Here is a 20682-nt window from a genome sequence, read left to right as displayed (position 1 = left end):
ATAAATACTGAGCAATCGAATTAACAAATTTTTATGAATTATTATGAATCTAATATATGTATGTAAAATATGTGAGAGGCAAAAAACAACAATAAGAAAAACGAAGATAGATAGACGAATAAGATTTGACGAATTTTAAGATGCTTGCTACACGTTCTCAATATAAGCAAAATATATATATAAATATATCTAGTTTATATACTAAACACATACTGAATTATACTGAAATGTATATTTGGTATACTTAAATGTCAAGAGCAAAGGCATCAACGTGCGGTATTTAAATATACCAAACTAATATACTAAAATTTAGTGAAATGCATAATTGGTATATTTATATAACAAAATTATTTTTCTACTTTCTATAGTCTCTGAGATCTACTATATTCATATGGCAGAACAGACCTAACAACGTATTACAATAACAATAGAGTTAAGAAGTTAGAGTAAATACTATATAATTCAAATTACACAAAAAGATCTAAATTTTAATAAAACCCCAGATATCACAAAGATGTTACTAAGATGTTACTGTCAATTAATTTCAGTTAAATTAAAATTCTTAAATGCGAAATAATAAAAATACTAAGAAGAACCTTTGTTTATTTCTCTATTCAAAATGCAACAAATAAAGCCAAGAACTTTTACGATCATATAAAATAAATAAAGAATGGCATATAAAATTGTAACTTAATAAATATATAAGATAAAGCTATATTTAAATAAAATACTAAATATCACAAATAGTAAATAATACATCTGTTAAAAAATATACAGATAAAGTAAATAAAATTAAAATGTATTTAATTTACATAATGCCCAATTTATACAAGAATATGATATTATCGAGTTGTGTAAGATTTTCTTTAATTTTATTGTTCATATTATAAATATGACAAAAATTAAAAAAAAGTGAATTAAAGCTTGTGGCAAATGTTCATTCTGTTTGTAGTGAAATTGATATCACTTAAAAATCTTAAGACTTAAAATTTTATTGCCACGCTGCAAATACAATAATGAAAGCAATTGTAAATATGCAATTGTGAGGTTTACCACATTAAATATGTATTGAATTGAATAGGTAATTGATACTAAACTCGAATGAAGTAACCTAGAACAATCTCAACTTTAACTCTAGTGAATGTATGTGTGCACATATATAAGTGTGTGTGCGAGAGTATTTCGAATAGAGTAAGTAATTAATTTCATAAGAATGCAAAGGCAAATCCGTTATGAGTACTGCGGTTGACAAGGACACATAACATACTCCGTTCATTGTTGAGCTTTCGCATACATAGGCAGCTGGCAGTGATGATGCCAGAGGAAAGCTTTAAATATTTCTAAATGCCTCCCGCCCACACATTCATGTGCTAGCAAAAACACACAAACACACACACCTAAACTCTAGAGAGAGTGTAGAGAGAAGCTCGCAGACATTTTGGCTTGCGGCTGGTGGAGTTATGCTAACTAGTACTCAAAGCAAAGCAAAGCAAAGCGAGGACGACGGCAACAGCAACAGCAACAGCATCGCATCGCAGAGCAAAGCAAAGCAAAGCAAAGCGCGGCGGCAAACGCTCAAACGGTTGGCCTGGCAGCTTGTAACAATAATTTTTCACTTTTTGCGAGTGGGTTAATGGCATGTCAGGCTTCCCAGTCGCTTTGTTGCAAGGTGGTAGCTAAAAACAACAACAACAACAGCAGCAGCAGCAACAGTAGCGACCGCTGTTTGAGATCGTCTTTGCCACAGCAAAAATGCTTTTTGCACAAAGACCTTAACGCGGCGTTGGCGGCGTAACGCACATAGCTTATGAATTCCACAATTGTGCAGCACGAGTTTCACAGATGTACTCGGTGCTCGGTGCTCGCAGCTTCACTTCTCTTTCATATTTAGCACAAAGTGAAAATTCTGAATATGTGATTTGCTGCTTGCGTGCTGATATTAAAGCTACAATAATTATGGTAAATCATTATTTTGCTTGCTTCGAAAGTTAACTTCATATGCGTTGGAACTTCAGGAATATTGTCACCAAATTTGGTTGCTATAACTTTTCTAATCACTGAGATCGAGATATTTATACAGACGGACAGACAGGCAGACAGATACAATAATTATGATAAAATATTATACTTTATATGTGTTCAAATATTGTCATAAAATTTGGTTCCCCTAACTTTGATAATCACTGAGATCGAGATATTTATACATGCGGACAGACAGGCAGACAGAACGAGAAATACATAAGAGCATGCCTCTGGTGTCAAAGGTATTTGAAGGGAATGAAACGGTATTTCGTTTTGAACCAAGGTGAAGCTTGTATGTACGTTCTTATGTTTTCTTTATGATTAACAAATATAGATTCATTTAATATTTTTTTTTAAATTTTAAATTAAGGCTTTGCTGCATTCAATATGTAAAATTATATCCATCACAATATTTATATTAAATTCTACATGAATTTGTAAAGGATCTTAAGATTAAAATATATGGGAGTATGTATGCTATATGTTTTTTTTTTTTAATAATATGGATCTTAAGGAATATTGTCACAAAATTTGGTTGCTCTAAGTTTCAGAATCACTGGGATCGAGATATTTATACATATGGACAGACAGAGCATAAGAACCTCTAGTGGCAAAGGGAAAGAAACGGCATTTTGTTTTGACCGAAGTTGAAACTTGTTCGTTCTAATTAATTTAATTTTTATACCACAATATTTAATTTAAAATCTATGTAAAATAGTAAATTATCTGAAGATGAAAATATATGGGAGTATATATCATATATTTGTTTTTAAATAATATGGATCTACGAAAACAGAATTGAATAACTTTAGTCTTTGACAATTTAAAAAAGGAACAAAAATCTACTAAATTGTGATTTTAACATGAATATATATTTTATAGTTGTTTTACTTTACATTTTATATATGAGAAATAAATGTATATAACAAATATATAAATAAATGTAATTTATTGTTTCATGCCCCTATCGAACAAAGTTTTAATACCTTTCCTTTGAGTAGCCAATAAATAATCTTAAAGCTCTATGAACAAAGTGTAGTAGATGAATTTTGCTTTGAAGATCATTTTGTGATTTTCATATTTGAATTTCACTCAAACCATTCAAAATGCTGCTGGTCAGTTTCAGCTGGCGTGTGGACTTAGCTACGTCTGCTCCGTCTGTCCATCTCTCTGTCTGTCCGTGCGAATGAACATAACTTATCTTTTACAACCCTTAGACGCTTCGTATTTCTATCTAACACACACACACATACACTCGCACACTCATAGACCCAACTGTGATGCGCTTTGTCTTCTTATATTCTTATTCGTTTTATTTTTTTTTTTTGTTTTTTGTTGAAAAATGTTATGCTCATCAAGTTGACAAGGAAAAAGTTTTTCATTATTACATTTCGCTGTCATTTGGGCGTAGAAAATAGCTCAGGAAAGTTCTTTGCTCTGTTTTTGAGTGCTGTGTGTAACTCGAGTGCAGCGCGTAAATGAGCTAACTCCCCCCTCTCCCCATCCCCCTCTCTCTATCTCTCTCTCTGTGTGTCTTTCACCCCTTTCTCTTTCTAGTAGCTGGGCAGATGGATTCTTCTTTCATGCCTGAGCCCAGAGTGCGTAGTAGTTGACGTAATTTTGCCGGATGTCTTGCTGCCAGTCGGCCAGTCCAATCGCATCCTTGCACATTAATCCATTGAGTGCTGGTACGCAGTCCGAGCTCCCGTTCTTGCTCCCGTCCTGCACCCGTTCCTTCTGCTGGTTGCACGCAAATGAGGGTTTGCTCAAATCACTCACTGTCACCCAATGTGCCAAGGAAAGAGTCGAGTCGAACATGTCCTTTCATTCCATTTTTTTTTCTCCTTTCTTACCCCTACCCTTACCCTTACCCCACCACCCCTTGGTGCAATTTCTATGGCCATTCACTTGACGTTTTGCCCGAGTCGCTTCTTAGTGTTTGAGTTAACCAGGAGGCTTGGCTTAGTATCATATTCAACTTGTACTTTCCTCTGTGTGTGCTTCCTTTTTGCCTTGCTGCTTGTCAACGCAACTTTAGATAAGCGCTGAAAACTTTACACCCAAAAAAGGGTTTTTCCTCTGACGTTTAGCTTTCGCATATTTGCCCTTATCCCCCCACTCCCTCTTGCTTTTTCGCCCCCTTGGCTCTTGCAAAATATTTTATAGACTCGGACAACGACTTGACAAATTCGAAAATAGAAATTCTTCAAGCAGATTCTTTGGCCTCAAAATGAAAGTTAAAGTATTTTCGAAAGAAATTTTGCGCAGCCCCCAAAAATGGTAACTGACATGGCTGTCAATTGCAAAACTCCAAAAAACACATTTAAAAATAAAACTATCTACAACAACAACAACTACAAAAAAAAAAGCGAACAAGATTATAAATGCTTGCCACTAATTGAGCAGCAGCAGCAGGGTATTCTCTAAACAAGATCAAAAGCCAACGACAGACTTTTCATTCATCAAGCGCCAAACTCACTCACACACGAAGTTTTTTGTTGTGCTGCTGTCCATACATCCAATACAATTCACTCACTACCTCACATGTGTGTATGTATGTATGTATGTAGGTAGGTAGATTGTGTCAGTGTACTCGCATATACTCGCTATGTATTCGTATTTATGTTTTGTTTACATTACCGGCGTGCGCCGTCAACAACGACAGGTGACGTCATACTCACGCATTATGTATACCATACAAAAAATTACTTACGTATGCGAATGCGAAATTTAAGAGAGAGAGAGAGCGGGCGTCGAAAGCCAAAGAGAGAATCGAATCGGGAAGCACAGACTGTTATACTACAGGAAGGTTTGCATTGCTGAAGAGCACTCGAACTCGAGCGCCTAATTCGAAATAGCAACAGCAAGTGAAACACGTTCACCAGCAAGCAAGCAAGCAAGGGTTGTTAGGTGCTCTGCTCTGGCACATTGCAATTAAGGAAGGAACTCGCAATTTGGCTGCTCATTTCGAACATTTTGCGGTGAATTGAAGTTTCCGCAAATTTTGTGTGAGCGAAAGAGCGAATGCGAATTGCTAAAGCGAATATACGAATACGAAAGCGAATGCGATGCGAATGAGATGCGAATGCAACACGAGGCAACATAATATTAACGAGTCGCCTCTGCTAAAGGATATTCGTTCCATGGCCTCGTCTCGCGTTTCTATCTTACATTTGTGTGTGTGTTTTTTTTGTCGTCATCAGGTTGCGATAAAATTTCGCACTAAACAGAAACGAGTCAACGTTCAAATACGTCGGTCGGGTCGGGTCATTGCGTTGCACTTAATATTGTTGAAGTTCGCTCCCCTATAAAACAACAAAAGCCGATATACTTACTGTAGACATAATGCGAATACAAAGCCAAATGCAAATCGCATTCGATTAACGCGCGTGAAGTGACGAATTAAACTCTAAAGTATACTTTTAGGCGCATATTATTCATGTATTCAAAATCAGTGCCAAGTTGTAGCAATTAAAGAAGCAGCGCTACGTTTTTTTCTCCAAGCGATTCACAATTTTTAGTTTGAGCATTTTTCGCATTCTTTTTACTATTTTTGCCGGCTTTTAGTGAAACTCTCTTGTGTGTGAAATACTCTCTCGCTCTCGCTCTCTCTTTTCGATACTTCGCCTGCGCCGCTTAACAAATTACTAGTATATAGTATATAGATATAGTATATACAATATATACAATATTGAGAAAGAGAGCCCAGAGCCCACCAAAATAAGAAGAAGTTCAAGTGCCGGTTGTATTACGAAGAGGGGCCATTTCACTTGCTATAGAATTTCTCAATAACTGGTACGTTGTCTTCTTACAGCACTCTCATATCGTATCGTATCGTTTAAATGTCATTCACTGCAAGCGCTTTTGTTTGCATGATTCAAAAAATAACTCGGCTTCAATTCATTGATAAGTCGAATGTATATATATTTTTGTTTTTTTTTTTTTTTTGCATTAGTCAGCGGATAATAAGGGGATCGTTTTCTACATAAATTTGCACAGAAAGTGATAATATTTGTTTTTTAATGAGCATACGTTCTGAAATGGCTACAAAACCAGTTATTTTCAGGTTGCCTAGCTTAGTGCAGTCATCCGATTCAGATTAAAATAAACTATATACATTTGTGTTAACTGTTTGATGATGATGCTATCTAATTAAATATGTACGATTGTAAATTGTAAATAATAAGCAAAGTAATTTGTAAAATAATGACAAGTTTTAAAGCAAACACCAATTAATAATGCTCATGGAGTAATAAAAAAAAATGTGTATAAATGCAAATTAGTTGTTTACAAAGTTCGCATAAATTAACTAGACAAACTAATAAATAAAACGTGTGAATATTTTTTGTTGTGAGTATTTTTCTAGGGTAACTACTAGTCGAGCATACTCCACTTCTTTGCTATGCAATTTATTTTACTGAAATTTAGTGATTAAAATTGAATTACAGTGTTGAAGTGCGCGAAGTTTCGAATGTGCCAAAGTGCCTAAGTGACAGAAGTTGAGCATACCCTATTACAATCAACAAAAAAGAAAAAAAGAAATAAAAAAATCAACGAGCACACTCAGTATGCAGTAAATGCAACACTAACGAACACTGCACTTTACGTGGGTGCTGGCAATGCAATAAATTAATGGCCATTTACAAAAGTGCAAAAGGTTTTAAATTATGCGTAAATACGCAGTGTGTGAGAAACTGTGTGGCATGTGTGGCATGCCTCCTCCTGCTGCATGCTGCAACATCGAACATCGAACAGCGAGCAGTATCGAGAAGAGTCCAAAGGGAGCTAATTGAATAAAACCTTCATGTGCAGAAAACATTTTAACTTGTTGCAAGTGATTTAAACCCGAACCTGTGACAATATCTACGACCAACCATATTTATTTTTCATGGTGCGGTGCGATTAAGCTGAACTGCGGCATCTTCCACTCATTTAATATTACTACATTTATTTGCATTAAACCAAATTAAAGGCGAAATCTCAGACGCGTGGGTTGAGCTGATTATTATTAAATATTTTATTTTACTCACCCAAAAAATCTTCTTTTATTAAAGTCTCTGACTGCAGCTGACGGCTCTCATTTGTTAATTATTGACAAATATTTAAAATGTTTTAATTTAAAATTAATTTCGTAAGTCAAGCAATTGACGTGCAAAAAAAAAAAACGGTTTCGTTATTAAAAAGACAGCCAAAGGCATGTAAAAAAATATGCAATATTATTTTACGCTTTTTAGCAGCTGAAAAAGCACCATTCATGTAATTTCATCCATACAAAAATATGCATATGTATGTGTATGTGTATATGTTTGGGTAAAGCGCATCAGTTGCTCGGTGCTGCGTTAATCCCGGTTTATTTTCATATATTTTCCATTTTTTTTTTTTGTATTCTCAAATAGGGGAAATCCATTTGACAGCTTAACAAATTGTTTGCAATAATCAAATTGGAATTTTGTATTTGTAAATTGAAATTATTAATTAATTCGCGCACACTTAAAAGTATTTGGGATTTATGTTCATGGTCTCTAATTATCAATAATTAATTATTACTAATTCAATTGAGACCAGTCACATACACGTTGTTTCCCTCTCCCTCTCTCATTATGTGAATTCGATTCGATTTTGAATAATTCAGTGGTGTGATGCAATCAATAAAGGAGAAACAAGGTATTCACAAGGATTTGTTTTTGGGGGTTATCAAAGGGATTCGGCTTCGGCTGATGATGATTTCGAATATTTTCGATAGCCTATTAACGTGCACTCAAGAAATCAGCAAAGTATGCTTAAAGCCCTAAAGATATTCCGAAAAACAAGACGCCGGAGAGGAAAGCGAATAAGACAACAAGCGACATATCATGAATATCAATAGACTTTCATACCCTGCACATAAAGCGAGAGACTTCTTGGTGGCGTAGTCTGATGAGAATGCATGAAGAGGACAAATACTAAAATGCTATAAGAAGTGACTTTTACAGGGTATTTAGAAATCTCGACTAGATTTACGCACTCTTCTTAGACTTTTACATACTCTACTCGCTTGCAAGTGTTGCCGGCAAGATTGTCTCTTTCTTTCTCTCTCTGTCTCACTCGCACTTACTTTTTGCGCTCATAAAGATAATGATTAGTGTGATGTGCATAATAATCATACTTGTCTCATATACCACGATTAGTTTCCAATTCATATGCGTCTGCCGCATTATACCATCTTCTTCTTGTTTTATCTATTCTGTTTTTGGCCTTTGCTTGATTTTTGTCGACCACAAATATTACCACGTAAATTATTAATAAATTGAATGGCCATAGCCGTAAAGTTCTCTCCCTCAGTCCTAGTGTTATGCCCATTGTATTTTTTATACCCGTTACCCATAGGGTAGAAGGGTATTATAACTTTGTGCCGACAGGAAATGTATGTAACAGGTAGAAGGAGGCATCTCCGACCCTATAAAGTATATATATTCTTGATCAGCGTCAACAGCCGAGACGATCTAGCAATGTCCGTCTGTCCGTCCGTCCGTATGAAACACTGGATCTCAGAGACTATAAGAGATAGAGCCATAATTTTTTTTCGACATCATTTGTTATGTTTGCGCGCAGATCAAGTTTGTTTCAAATTTTTGCCACGCCCCCTTCCGCTCCCGCAAATCAAAAAAAATCGAATAACAAGCGTAATTTTAAAGCTAGAGTTACGAATTTTGGTATATACAATAATAACTATAGTAGTTATGATTCCTGATGTTAAAATTGTCGAAGTTATATTATTATTAATTATTATTATTATATTTCTTTTATTCAAAATGGGTAGCGGGTATCTCACAGTCGAGTACACTCGACTGTAGCTTTCTTACTTGTTTTCTTCTTTCTTTCCGATACTTAACATGCAGCAAATGTTTCCATGAATACATTAAATAATTTCTCTGTGCCGCAATTAAAACAACAACAAATATTGAACATTTTAAAATTCGTAAATATAAATTCTGAGACTGAGCGACTGAAATTATGAAATCATATTATTGTTGTTGCTGCTGCTGTTTAAATGGTTAATACAAATACCAGAGAACCGAATGGCAATGGCAAATAGTATTTAAAAAACCACCCTCGTAATACTGCAATAAGTTTAAGGTACTTGACTGCACGACTCCCGACTCCCGATAATGGGCAATTCGGCGCGACGATGTTTGCTCCTTACTTGGAGTTGGTTTGCGGGTGGTTGGAAAGGGGGAGAGGGGACTGTGACTCCGACTGCGACTGCGGCTCTTTGGCGTGGCATAATTTGTGCCATTTACGGATTTGTGCGACTTCCGCCGTGACGGGTAATTGGGATGTACGACGGGGGCTCAGCAACAAGATGTCAAATTGTCAACGCACCTTAACTTGCCCTAATCTCTATGCATGTGTGTAGACGTTGTTGCTGCTTTATGTGCAATTATGCCAACTGCGAGTTGCCTCCTCTCCTCTCTACTGCTTCCTCTTTCCACTCAGTTAGCTGCCACCGACGCTACATTATGTTTGTCATAACTTTCGGATGGAGAACGTGCGCTCGTTTGGCACAAAAGTTCATGCCGATTCCGTATGCTATTTCATTGTTGTTGTTGTTTTTGTATAGTATATATTTAAGTAATGTTTCTCAATTATTTAACTAGCCCGGTTGTTTGCTGCTCTTGGCTTAATTCACGCACTGCTTTCATTTATTATAATAGCAGTTCATTGCGTGAACTTAATAAACTCTATATACAATCAGTTTCGAATAAAGCATGTTTATGTTGTTAGCCACAATAATTTGGGGAATTAAAACTGATTTATGCAATATAAATTGATAATTAATTTCTATATTAAATATATTAACAAATTTCAATGCAAAGTACAACATATTTAATTGGATTTTCAAATTTAAATAATATTACAAATTACAATTATCATTAATTTCAAATAAATTATATTCATATTGTTAGGCCCAATAATTGGTAAATTGTACAATTATTTCAAATGCAAACAGTTAATTAAACATTAACTATTTTTAAAGCTATGTAAATTAAAATTAATACTTGCCATACAACTATTAAGCATTCACCAACATCAAATGTAACATTATGGTGACTGTTAAATTTTAAATTACTGTTATAGTGCTCACCAATTCGTTAACGTCCACATTTGGCTGTGGTGAGTTTGCATGCCGCCTGCTCACATCATACACACCACTGCAAAGAGAGAGAGGCGAGAACATTTGTTTGCTCTCTGAGAGCGCAAGCATAACAGGCAATGTTTGTCTGCTTCATACAAAACAGACAGACGCGCTCTGTGCGCTTAACATGGCGCTGTTAAACATCGTTTAACTTGCACTTGTGACTCTCAGAGAGTAACATCAGCAACAGTCTTGTTTTTACCGGTTACGTTAACGGTTCGACGTGCGTCGCAGTCGGAGTAGTTGTCGGAGTCGCAGTCGCGTCGCAGTTATCACAAAACGATAGCAGTCAAAGCATTACTACTACTCTACAACTACTACTACTACTTTTCTCTGACAGTAGTATCAGCGTGTGTTCTTCCACCAAACAGAAAGCAGCATCCCAGAAAGCGAATATAAAATCGAAATGCACTCGTGCAGCTTGAAAGCTTGTGCGAAAAGATCGGGAATTTGCTAGTGTATGGCTATTTATGTTTATCACGCTATTTAAATAGTATAAGAGTGTGAGTGAGTGTGTGTGCTTGGTGTAAACAATGGTCTGATAAGAAACGAAACAGTGGCCCACAATGGTTTGATAAACATCAAGTTAAACAACAGTTAGTGCAACTACAATAAGTTGAAGAAGAAGAAGCTGAAGCAGAACAACACCTGTACAAAGTAAATACAAAACATACAAAAAACATCACACGCATTTTGTGACAATAGATTTAACGATTAGATCGCTTCCAAATTCCAACAAGATTAATTATTGTAATACATAAAAAAAAAGTAAGAGAAGCGCTTTTCGCTGGTTTGTTGTTGTTTGTCCGGCATTCACTACTGTGTCAAGTCATCGTCTTCTATATATGTATATATTTAGCTGTATGCGTACGTATACGTGTGCGTGAGTGTGTGTGTATTTGTAAACAAGTTTTGCGCAAAAGTGCGTCAAAGTAACAAGTGTTGTGGCAGCAACAGCAACAGCAGCGGCTTCAACAGCAGCAACGACGAAAACAACAACAACTTTAAGAGGTAGTTTTGAAAGAAAATCGAAATGAGTGCACAACTTTTGAAGCTCAGTGTAACAACTAAAAATTGCCAAGCATGCATTTCCATGTTTACAACTCTAACGCCACAGTCGCCATCTCTCTTTCTTTGTCTCCCCTCTCTTCTTCCCCTACCATCCCGTTAGAGATGACTCAATAACAATAACCGCGAAATTCACGCTAAAAATACGACGAGAATAACACAGACCACCAAGTGTTTAATCATCATCGCAATAACTAAAAAAAAAAAAGTTCTGAAGCTCGCATTTGTATATAAATTGAAAACATTACGACTTTGCATGCACTACTCAGTTAGCTAATATAAAATCACGTAGCACAGTATTCAAGTCGAATGATTCATAAAGTCCAGTAGATTTTAAAATATTTTTTGCGGTTGTCGCCGCTTTATATTAAATATATGTATCGCTATTGTATACAGTCATATAGAACTTTTGTGGAATATCTGAGAAAACAAGTGTTGCGTTTGAATTTATGATTAAAACGAATTGAATCGAATCGTATCGAATGGTTTCCAGTTACAGACCGTCTCTTTTTACATTCTATCAAAAGTAAATAGCAGCAAAAGTATAATCAAAGGTTCCTGGCACGGAGTACATACTACGATAAAACTGATATCAATTTGTGTTTAATTTTTTTTTTTTTTGCACTTGTAGATACAATTACTCACCACTGTGGAAAGAAACTATGCAGTTAATGCACCACCAAATGGTGTTGAAAATATTTCTTTGCAAATGCAAAACATTCCACAATAAACGACTTTCTCATTCCCATTCAAGTTGAAACATTCTTTAAATATTTTAATAATTTTATACCCGGCAAAATGGAAGCATGAGAGGGTGTTATAAGTAAGTGAGAGCTTCGAATCAGATACATTTGTATCAAAATACTAATTTAGGGGATTAAAGAGATCATCATAGAATGCATTGCAATGCCATATGTTGTTGTGTTGTAACAGATTTTACGTTAATTTGATGCTAATCGCTGTGAAACCGCAGCGGCTTTGAAATGTGACGGTTTTATTTTTGTTTTTGTGTTTTTGGTTGCTGCTTCTGTTGTTGTTGTTGTTGTTTGTCTTGATGTGTGCAGATGTAATGTCGTGCGATGGTAATGTTTGTTCTTTGTTTTTTTTTTTGTTTTAAAGAGAAAACGCCACTCGAAATGAAATACAAACAAGCAGCAGGCAGTCAGTCAGTCAGTCAGGGAACATAGCAACACATAGCAAACATGTAGTACAACAACAACAATCGACCTACAAAAATAGACAGCAAGGAAAAATGCTCCTTGTATTCGCTTTTATTTTAAGCAATTCACGTGTGAAATTAACAAAGTGTTGATATGTCTGATGGCTTTGGGGATGAGTGAGCACCGAGCAGGGAGCAGAAAGCAGTGGGAGAAGAGGGAGCAGAGGGAGAAGAGGGATGCCGCAGGGTCCAGGGCTCAAAATGGGCAAAGCAGGAAATATTACGCAGCGGGGCAACTTTCTGTGAAAGAGTTGCGTAGGAGAGAGATCAAGTGAGAGTGAGAAAGAGACGGCAAGCAAACACTAAAACACAAACACAAATACAAATACAAACTCAAACACATGCAGTGGAAATGGAAGTGGAAGAATAGCATTCAAATCAAGTTCAGGGAACGAATTCCATGCGCTGTTGTCGTTATTATTGTTGCATGCAAGCGTCGAGAGTGCTCGACTGGGAAATACCCTACGAATTTTCGCTGTTTCGTGTTATCGTCTATAAATACGAGTGATGCTGTGGCAGCCACACAGTATTATATAAATTTATAAAGACTGCCATATGGAGGCGGCAACTAAAATAAATGAAACAGTTCTTGCTGATTAAATACCCACACACACACACACAAACATACACAGTCACAAGTCAAGCTTGCAAAAAGAAGAAGCGAAAAAGAATTGAAAAGCCGGGGCTCACGATGCGGCAACGGAAGAAGAGCAGCGACAACAGAGAAGAGAAGAAATAAATTAAAATTCACGTAGGCGGCAAGCAGCAGACGTGAGCATGCTTCACTCTCCCTCTCTCTGTCTCTCGCTCGCTCGCTCGCTCTTTTACTTTGCGTCGCGTAGCCTCTTTGCGTTAAGTTGTTAATTGAAGGGTATTTGAGTCTGCCTGTGTGTGTGTGTGTATGTTTTTTATTCAATACAATACATGCTTAAAAATAGATACAATTCAATTGCATTGTAGTCGCGCTCTCTCAAGCTCGCTGCTTTGCCGAGTGTGTACGTGCATACACACACACACACATGCAAGCCGCCGCATGCTGTAAGCGCATTGGAAAACTCTTTGTAAAAGTCTTTCTCAAGTTTTCAACATGCATGTGTTCACATATGTATATATGTGTGTGTAGGCTAGACTTTGACGGGAGCGCGTGGGAAGTGTTGGATGTTTTGTTAAGTTTTTTTGTGGATGTGATTGTTCCATTTTGAAACTTTATATTCGGAAAGTTAATGAACAGCTGCGATCGACACTTACTCGTGGTTTTCGTTAAGTGAAAATCCAATTGGATCGCCGGTTAATGAGAACTGTTTCACACTAAACCGAAAACAAATATAATAAAATAATGTTTTAAAATACTGTTTTTGTAACTTAAACTTTTGTCAATTCTCATCTGCAATGTATTCTTCTAGTATATTTTTCAGTATTTACATTTTAAAATTCAATTTCCTGTATACAATTTTGAATTTTATTTTTTAATCTAATCCATTATTTAATAAATGTTTCTTTAAAAATAATGCTTCTGCCAAAAATTTTCAAATTTTATTTAAAATATACAATTTATATTCACTAAGCTTTAACTAAGCTTTAATATTTATTTTCCAATTTCACTTTCGAAGCCAAAACATTCAGTATTTATTTTAAATATACAATTTTTGTATAGGAAACTTGAACCACAAACTTTAAGCTTTCCCCATATACAATAAACATTTTCAAAACTAAATATTCATTTTCGAAATGCACTTCTAAAGCTTAAACTTTAAAACTATGTTTTAAAATAGACAACTTTTGTTTAGTAAACAATTGAAGTCATCTACCACATTTTGGTAAATTTACTTTTTAAAAAACAATATTTATTTCGGTATTCCAATTTTGAAGGCAAACGCGCTGCGCACATTCTAAAGAGCCGCATTGAAAGCCAAAGATCGGGCCTAGACCCATTCGATGTTGTGATGCAACTCAAAACAAAAACCGGATAAAAACCGACAACAACAACGAAAACAACAACACTCACAAAAAACTGTACAAAATTCAATTCTAAAGCGCACGGTCGTTGGCCGCTTTAACTGCGGGTTGGTTGGTTCGTTGGTTGGTCGGTTGGTTGGTTGGTTCTTTTTCAGTTAACACGAGAAAAACACAGAGAAATATGTTGTAAAAGAGCTAACGAAAACAGGTAGTAAAAATCGACAACGTTGCTGGAGCCCCGTGTGGTTGCCGCATTTTGTTGCTTAGCACACACAGTCAGTGAGAGAGGGACGAACAACAAAGAGCTTGGAAATTAATGAAAAATACAACACACATTGAAACAAACGACCGAGCTGCAGACCGAGCTCGAACTCGAACCCGAAACCAAACCCGAAACAACTCGACTCGACTCGCCTCGATTCGACTCGACTTCACTTCACTCAATCCAGGCTAATACAACAACAAACGACAACAACAACAACAAACAGATAACTATCAGGGCTTGCGAGCGGTGCTCGGTGTCAGTTCCGTGCCGTTGACGACAGACCTGAAAATTTGAGCCGCAACAAAACAGTCCAAACAGTCAACTGACTGTCTGCCTAGCCAACTTATTGCCTTTATAGTATAGTGTAGATAGTGTAGTGTGTGCTCAAGTCACTCTCTCGGGTTACTGACCTAAAACTTTGTTTTGATAGTGAAAAGTATTGAGCATGTCTCACATTTACTTCTATAAAAAAAAAATAGAAAGAAAAACAGAATTTTAATATCCAAAGTGATATGATAATTAATTGATTCAATAGAAAATACCAATTGGACTTCGAACCTTTTTGAGACCATTAAAAAGCTTTATCAATTTTACAGCCGAGCGTGCTCGACAGCGAAATACGCTTTAGTCGAGACTTTCAGTTAAATAAATGTTTGAAGAACCTTTTTTGTCTATTTAAAGAGTAAAACTTCGTCGAACTAATCGGTTGTTTGTCAGTTATTTATTAATTGCTTTTATAGAATTAATATGAAATTCATTTGTTGTGAAAAAGCCATCAAACTTGATGAATTTGCATAATATTTTATGGTATTGTAGTCCATGCAAATAGAGCACGAATAGCAAAATAAATTGGGTTGGTCTCATTTTCTTTTCCGATTATCTGGCTTCTGTTATTTCATATCAATCATAAACATTTATATTAATGATTATTCTTGCATTTTTTTCTTTCTTTTGATTGCAGCTCAAACCAACAAAAACAACCACAACCACAACAACAACAAGAAACGTAACTGCAAAATACAAATTTATAAATAAATAAAAGGAGTACAGTTGAAAAAAAGTTGCAAATAAATAAGAATAAATATTCAATAATGTTTTAACACAAAATCAAAATACAGAAATTTCAATAATTATAATAATATACCATAAGTAGTCAGTGCAAGCAAGTTTTTATAGCTGCATCTATATTTGTATCTGTATCTGTATCTGTATCTGTGTATAAATGCGCGTGTGTTCGTTACGATGGTGTCCAGTGAAATGAAATTAGATGCTCAAGTCCAACAAGCCAAGTCAAATGGCGTGTCGTATAATCTATAATCAAATCACATATAGTATAAATAATATATATAATCAAAAGTAATTTAAAATATATACCAATTATACTGAGTGTGCATCAAAAAAAGCAAAAAGAAAACAAAGCATTTTGTCGTCATCGCTTATAAGTGTCGACAAAATATATCCAAACAAAAAGAAACAACAAAATAATATAATTAATTTTTAACATAAACGGAAACAGGACGGCCTCATCACGGAGTCTTTAGAATTTTTTCCCACTGAGGACGACGATCTCGAGATGGATATATTACCGAGCGGAAATATATTCAACGAATTGGAGCGCATTTGCACAACTGGCTACTTTTCATCGCAGCCATCGATTGAGGATCAATGGCAACAGGTGCGTTCAACATATTTATGTATATAATTCATTACCAAATTTCGTAAATATTTCTGTGACAGTTGTCAAGCACTTTTTATCAGAAAACTTCGCCATACTCTATTATTAACAAAGTGGAAATCACACTCGATATTTGTTAGTATATTTGTAATTAATACTTGTTTATATGTGTGGCAACTTGACGTCAGTGCTCTACATGTTTAGTCTACTATTAATATACCTGAATCAATAGTCTTAGGTGGCGCTATTTTATCTTTGGCTTTAGAGGTTTATTGGACAGTGACTTTGAGTTATGCGTTCACAACAATTTTTTTGTTACGCAACTGTAGGAAAACAAAACTTTTTGTCCGAATGCAGTAGAAAATAAATATTATAAAGCCATATGATAATGATAACCGAAAAGTTAGTGCTTTCTCTTTGTGCTTGATAAAATATATTATCAGAGCAGTCATTAAAAAATTATAAACCTAGCGTTGTGACTTAGTGGGGAATGAAAGTAAAAGAGGAGGCGGCTATCTTATATTATATTTTAAAAACAAAAAAGAAAGATACAAGATATCAGCTACACAATTTCAATATAAACAATTCCGTGCGGTATTATCTTAAAAATATGCTAAGATAAAATACTACAAAAATACTGAACAATGGTAAAATCTGCATATACTACAACATTCAAAATATACCATACGTTACTTTAGTATAAATATACCACTACATTCCAAATATACTATACTTTATGTTAGTATATTTTCATAAATTTATGTTAATAAGTACGTTTATTGACGAGAGTGCTTTGTTGTGTAATATATAAATATACTACTACATACCAAATATACCATACTTTACGTTAGTATAATTTCATAAATGTGTGTTAATAAGTACGTTTATTGACAAGCATGCTTTGTTGTGTAATATATAAATATACTACTACATTCAAAATATACCATGCGTTACTTTAGTATAATTTCTTTAATTTGTACTAAAATCTACATATACTTTTATTGGCTTTGTTGTGTAATATATAAATATACTACTACATTCAAAATATACTATACTTTACGTTAGTATAATTTCATAAATGTGTGTTAATAAGTATGTTTATTGACGAGCGTGCTTTGTTGTGTAATATATGAATATACTACTACATACCAAATATACCATACTTTACGTTAGTATAATTTCATAAATGTGTGCTAATAAGTACGTTTATTGATGAGCAGGCATTGTTGTAGCATTCCTACATACATATTTAGTTGCCAAGGCCCTGAAATTAAATGAAGAAGTACAGAACTATGCACAGATACTTAAGCATACCACATTAAAAAGCCGTATTCAAATTGAAATTCACACTCGCACTCATCACGCATTTCATATGCTGAATCATAGTCTTTCTCTGCGATTAGTTTACGGAAATTTACATGTTTATTTTATGTTTTGTGTTGTATTGTACATTGTACATTCCAAGTTTGGTGTATTTAGCTGCAAAAGATCGAGATGATCATCGCACTGACAGACACAACATGACAAGGGGAATTGGCTGATTCGACTAGGCTTTTGATGCTGATCAAGTACACACACACACACAAACACACACAAATATACTTACTATAAACATGGCCATGCTTTTGCTGCCTTTTTCAATTTGAATAGAATTTATCAGAGTCTTTTGAGCTTATTTCAATACGCAAATGGTATAAAAAGCCGCATGTTGCGGCCGCATAACATATAAATATATAAATATATGTATATCTGTGTATGCTATATAAAAAAGTACTTTGTTTATAAATATTTTTTCTAAAATTTGCACAAAAAAAAAGGAAAACAAAATATATACAAATAAAATATAGATGTGGCCATAAATTAGCAGTCGCCGTCGCTGTCGGTTATCATCTGAGTAAACACACACACATACGCATTTGTAGATATGTATTAATCGCACAATGTGTATATTTGTGTGTTAGTATTATTATTTTTTTTCGAACAGCATTTTGGCAAACATTAAGCGAGTGTTTGTATGTATAAATTTATAGGCATACATACAGACATACATACATACTTGCATATAATCATGTTTATGTGCGAATTTCATTTCTGTGTTTTATTTTGTTCGCTTCGCTTGTGTGTGATAAAAGCCAAACACAGCGAGCTTATCAGCCACACCAGCTGATTTGTCAGTTCGTTTTGTTTTTGTTTTATTACTTGTTTCCATTTAATAAGTAAAAGAACAAAAACAAAATGCTGAGACGACTGCTTTATTATCATGTGACGCATACAGAGAACGTTGATTGTGTGTGTTTGTGTTTGCCCAGCTTTCGGCCATCTCGAACCAAAGTCGTAATTCACTGGCATGCAAAAGAGATAACGTGGCTACTGTTTGTTGCCCCTCATCACCCCCAAGCACACACACAGATACACACACACACAGTTACCCGCAGAAGAAGTATCTCTAAGTGAAGACATTATCTTAGCTGTTTACATTTTGTTTGCTATTTACGCACACATTCCGTTCATGCAATTTTGTTTATTAATATCGCGTGTTTTATTATAACATATTGCTTATTTATTTACACTATTTTCAATTACCTGCCAGCTAATTTGAAATATTTTAAGAATTTCGTGAGCACCGCAAAAATATCGAACAACTGAAATGAAACCCTGGAATTTATTATATACGAGTTGTGGCCAAAAGGTGTGAATTAATGAGCACGCTTAAAGTGCAGATAAACCCGAAAATATACACTACTATATTCATAGGAAATAATGCGCCCCAAAGCGTCGCTTTTGTAATTAATATATATATTACTTCGGATGTTTTGCTAATTTCCTGTTCAACTTCCGGTTGCTTCACTTGCTTCACTTGCTTGCTCCTTATTGTTGTTTCAATGAAACTGTTGCTCTCTCTTCTCATTGTTTTTGGGTGTTTGTATTATGTGTAATTTGGACACACAGAGACACTTGTCTCCCATTCGGGGACAGCTGTCATTGTGCTAAAGATGTCGCAACTATTTTTAGCCTTTTGTATGCGCTGTAAATTATGTTCCATGCACATGTGTGTGTGTGCTTGTGTGTGTGTGCAGTAAATGTGGCGATAATTACGCTGGAATAGATACTTTATTTGGCTGGCTGTTCATTCATATTTGCTACATTTTAATTTGTCGCTTTTAACTACGTTATAATCACGCAAAATGCTAGAATTTATCCCCCACTCAACATCTTTTTTTCTCTCAGTTATTAATTACAGTTTTTTTGCCAGCCTTTTGTGCGAACTAAATGGGCTTAAACTGACAAATTATATAGTATGACAGCAAGTAGTAAAAAAGTTAGCTTATAATTAAATCATGAATTGAATTTGTTATTTTTGTTAAATGAGAAAAGACAACAACAGCTGGTGGGGAAAACATTTATTTTATTTTTAAGCTACATTTTGCTATATTGTTATTTACATACGTAACTGTTATTGGCAAAGGCAAAGCCAAAAGCAAAGGCAGTAATGTATGAAATTGAAATTATGCTTTCGAATTGTGCACAGACAAGTGGCGAAATCAGACTGTGAGATGTTGAGTTCTAACCCCCGCCCCCCCGTCTAACCTCCCTTACAGACAATATGTAATCAGCAGTTAACGTTTAACACCCTTAGAACGTAACAAACCCAAAAAGAAAATACGTACCGTTTGCAAAGAAGAAAATGTCGAAAAAATAGGAAAAGTGAACACAAAAAATTGGCAAATTCATGAAGACAGATACACGCACAAACTCACACACATGTGCATATCCTTAGTCACACATACGCATCTACACAAGGATAGATAATAAGCCAAAAGCGACAACGACAACAACAACAACAACAAGTACGCAGCACCCACTTCATTGACTAACACGTCGCCAATGAATTCCTTCTGGTAGTCCTTGGCCTCCCGGCGAATACGACGCAGAATTTCTTCTTTTTTCGTTTTTTTTGAAAAATAGCAAAGGCAGCAGCAGCAGTTCCAGCAGTAGCAACAACAACAGTAACTAGAAGAAGAAAGAAAAAGCAATCCGAAATACGTGCAATTGCTGAAAATATGCTCGACGTGGCCCAAAACGTGCGGGCCATGCGTCTGTGTGCCTTAAATACTTGCCATATCCAAAGCAGCAGCTAGAGACTCGACTCGACTCGACTCGAGACCCCCAAAAAGTGCGCGACACAACCCTCGGAACCAGCAGAGGTCTAACTCCTAACTCCTGCCTGCCTGGCTGCCTTCCTGCCTGCGTTGAAAATAAACCTAAACTCGCATGCGAATATAGCTGGCTGCCTTCTTTGC

The 20682-nt window shown here is 35.4% G+C and overlaps 1 protein-coding gene across 3 annotated transcripts in view; it reads left to right on the top strand.

The window, feature by feature from the left end:
- The first annotated feature begins 10398 nt into the window (after positions 1-10398).
- LOC117567621 (Krueppel-like factor luna) overlaps positions 10399-20682 on the top strand; it is a 91373-nt gene continuing 81089 nt past the window's right edge. The window contains exons 1-2 of one of the 3 annotated variants that reach the window (XM_052004389.1): positions 10399-10656; positions 15668-16381. In XM_052004389.1, coding sequence (XP_051860349.1) covers positions 16280-16381 — 102 coding nt within the window. In that variant the 5' untranslated portion in view covers positions 10399-10656; positions 15668-16279. Of the gene's footprint in view, positions 10856-10904; positions 11210-15667; positions 16382-20682 lie in introns of those variants that run through there. The other 2 variants (XM_034247713.2, XM_052004390.1) reach the window with 2 other exon arrangements.

This window comes from Drosophila albomicans, chromosome 3, assembly GCF_009650485.2.
Source record: "Drosophila albomicans strain 15112-1751.03 chromosome 3, ASM965048v2, whole genome shotgun sequence".
In the NCBI taxonomy this organism is placed as follows: Eukaryota; Metazoa; Arthropoda; class Insecta; order Diptera; family Drosophilidae; genus Drosophila; species Drosophila albomicans.
The sequence above is the reverse complement of the archived record's forward strand: the minus strand, read 5'-3'. Positions and strand labels throughout refer to the sequence as shown.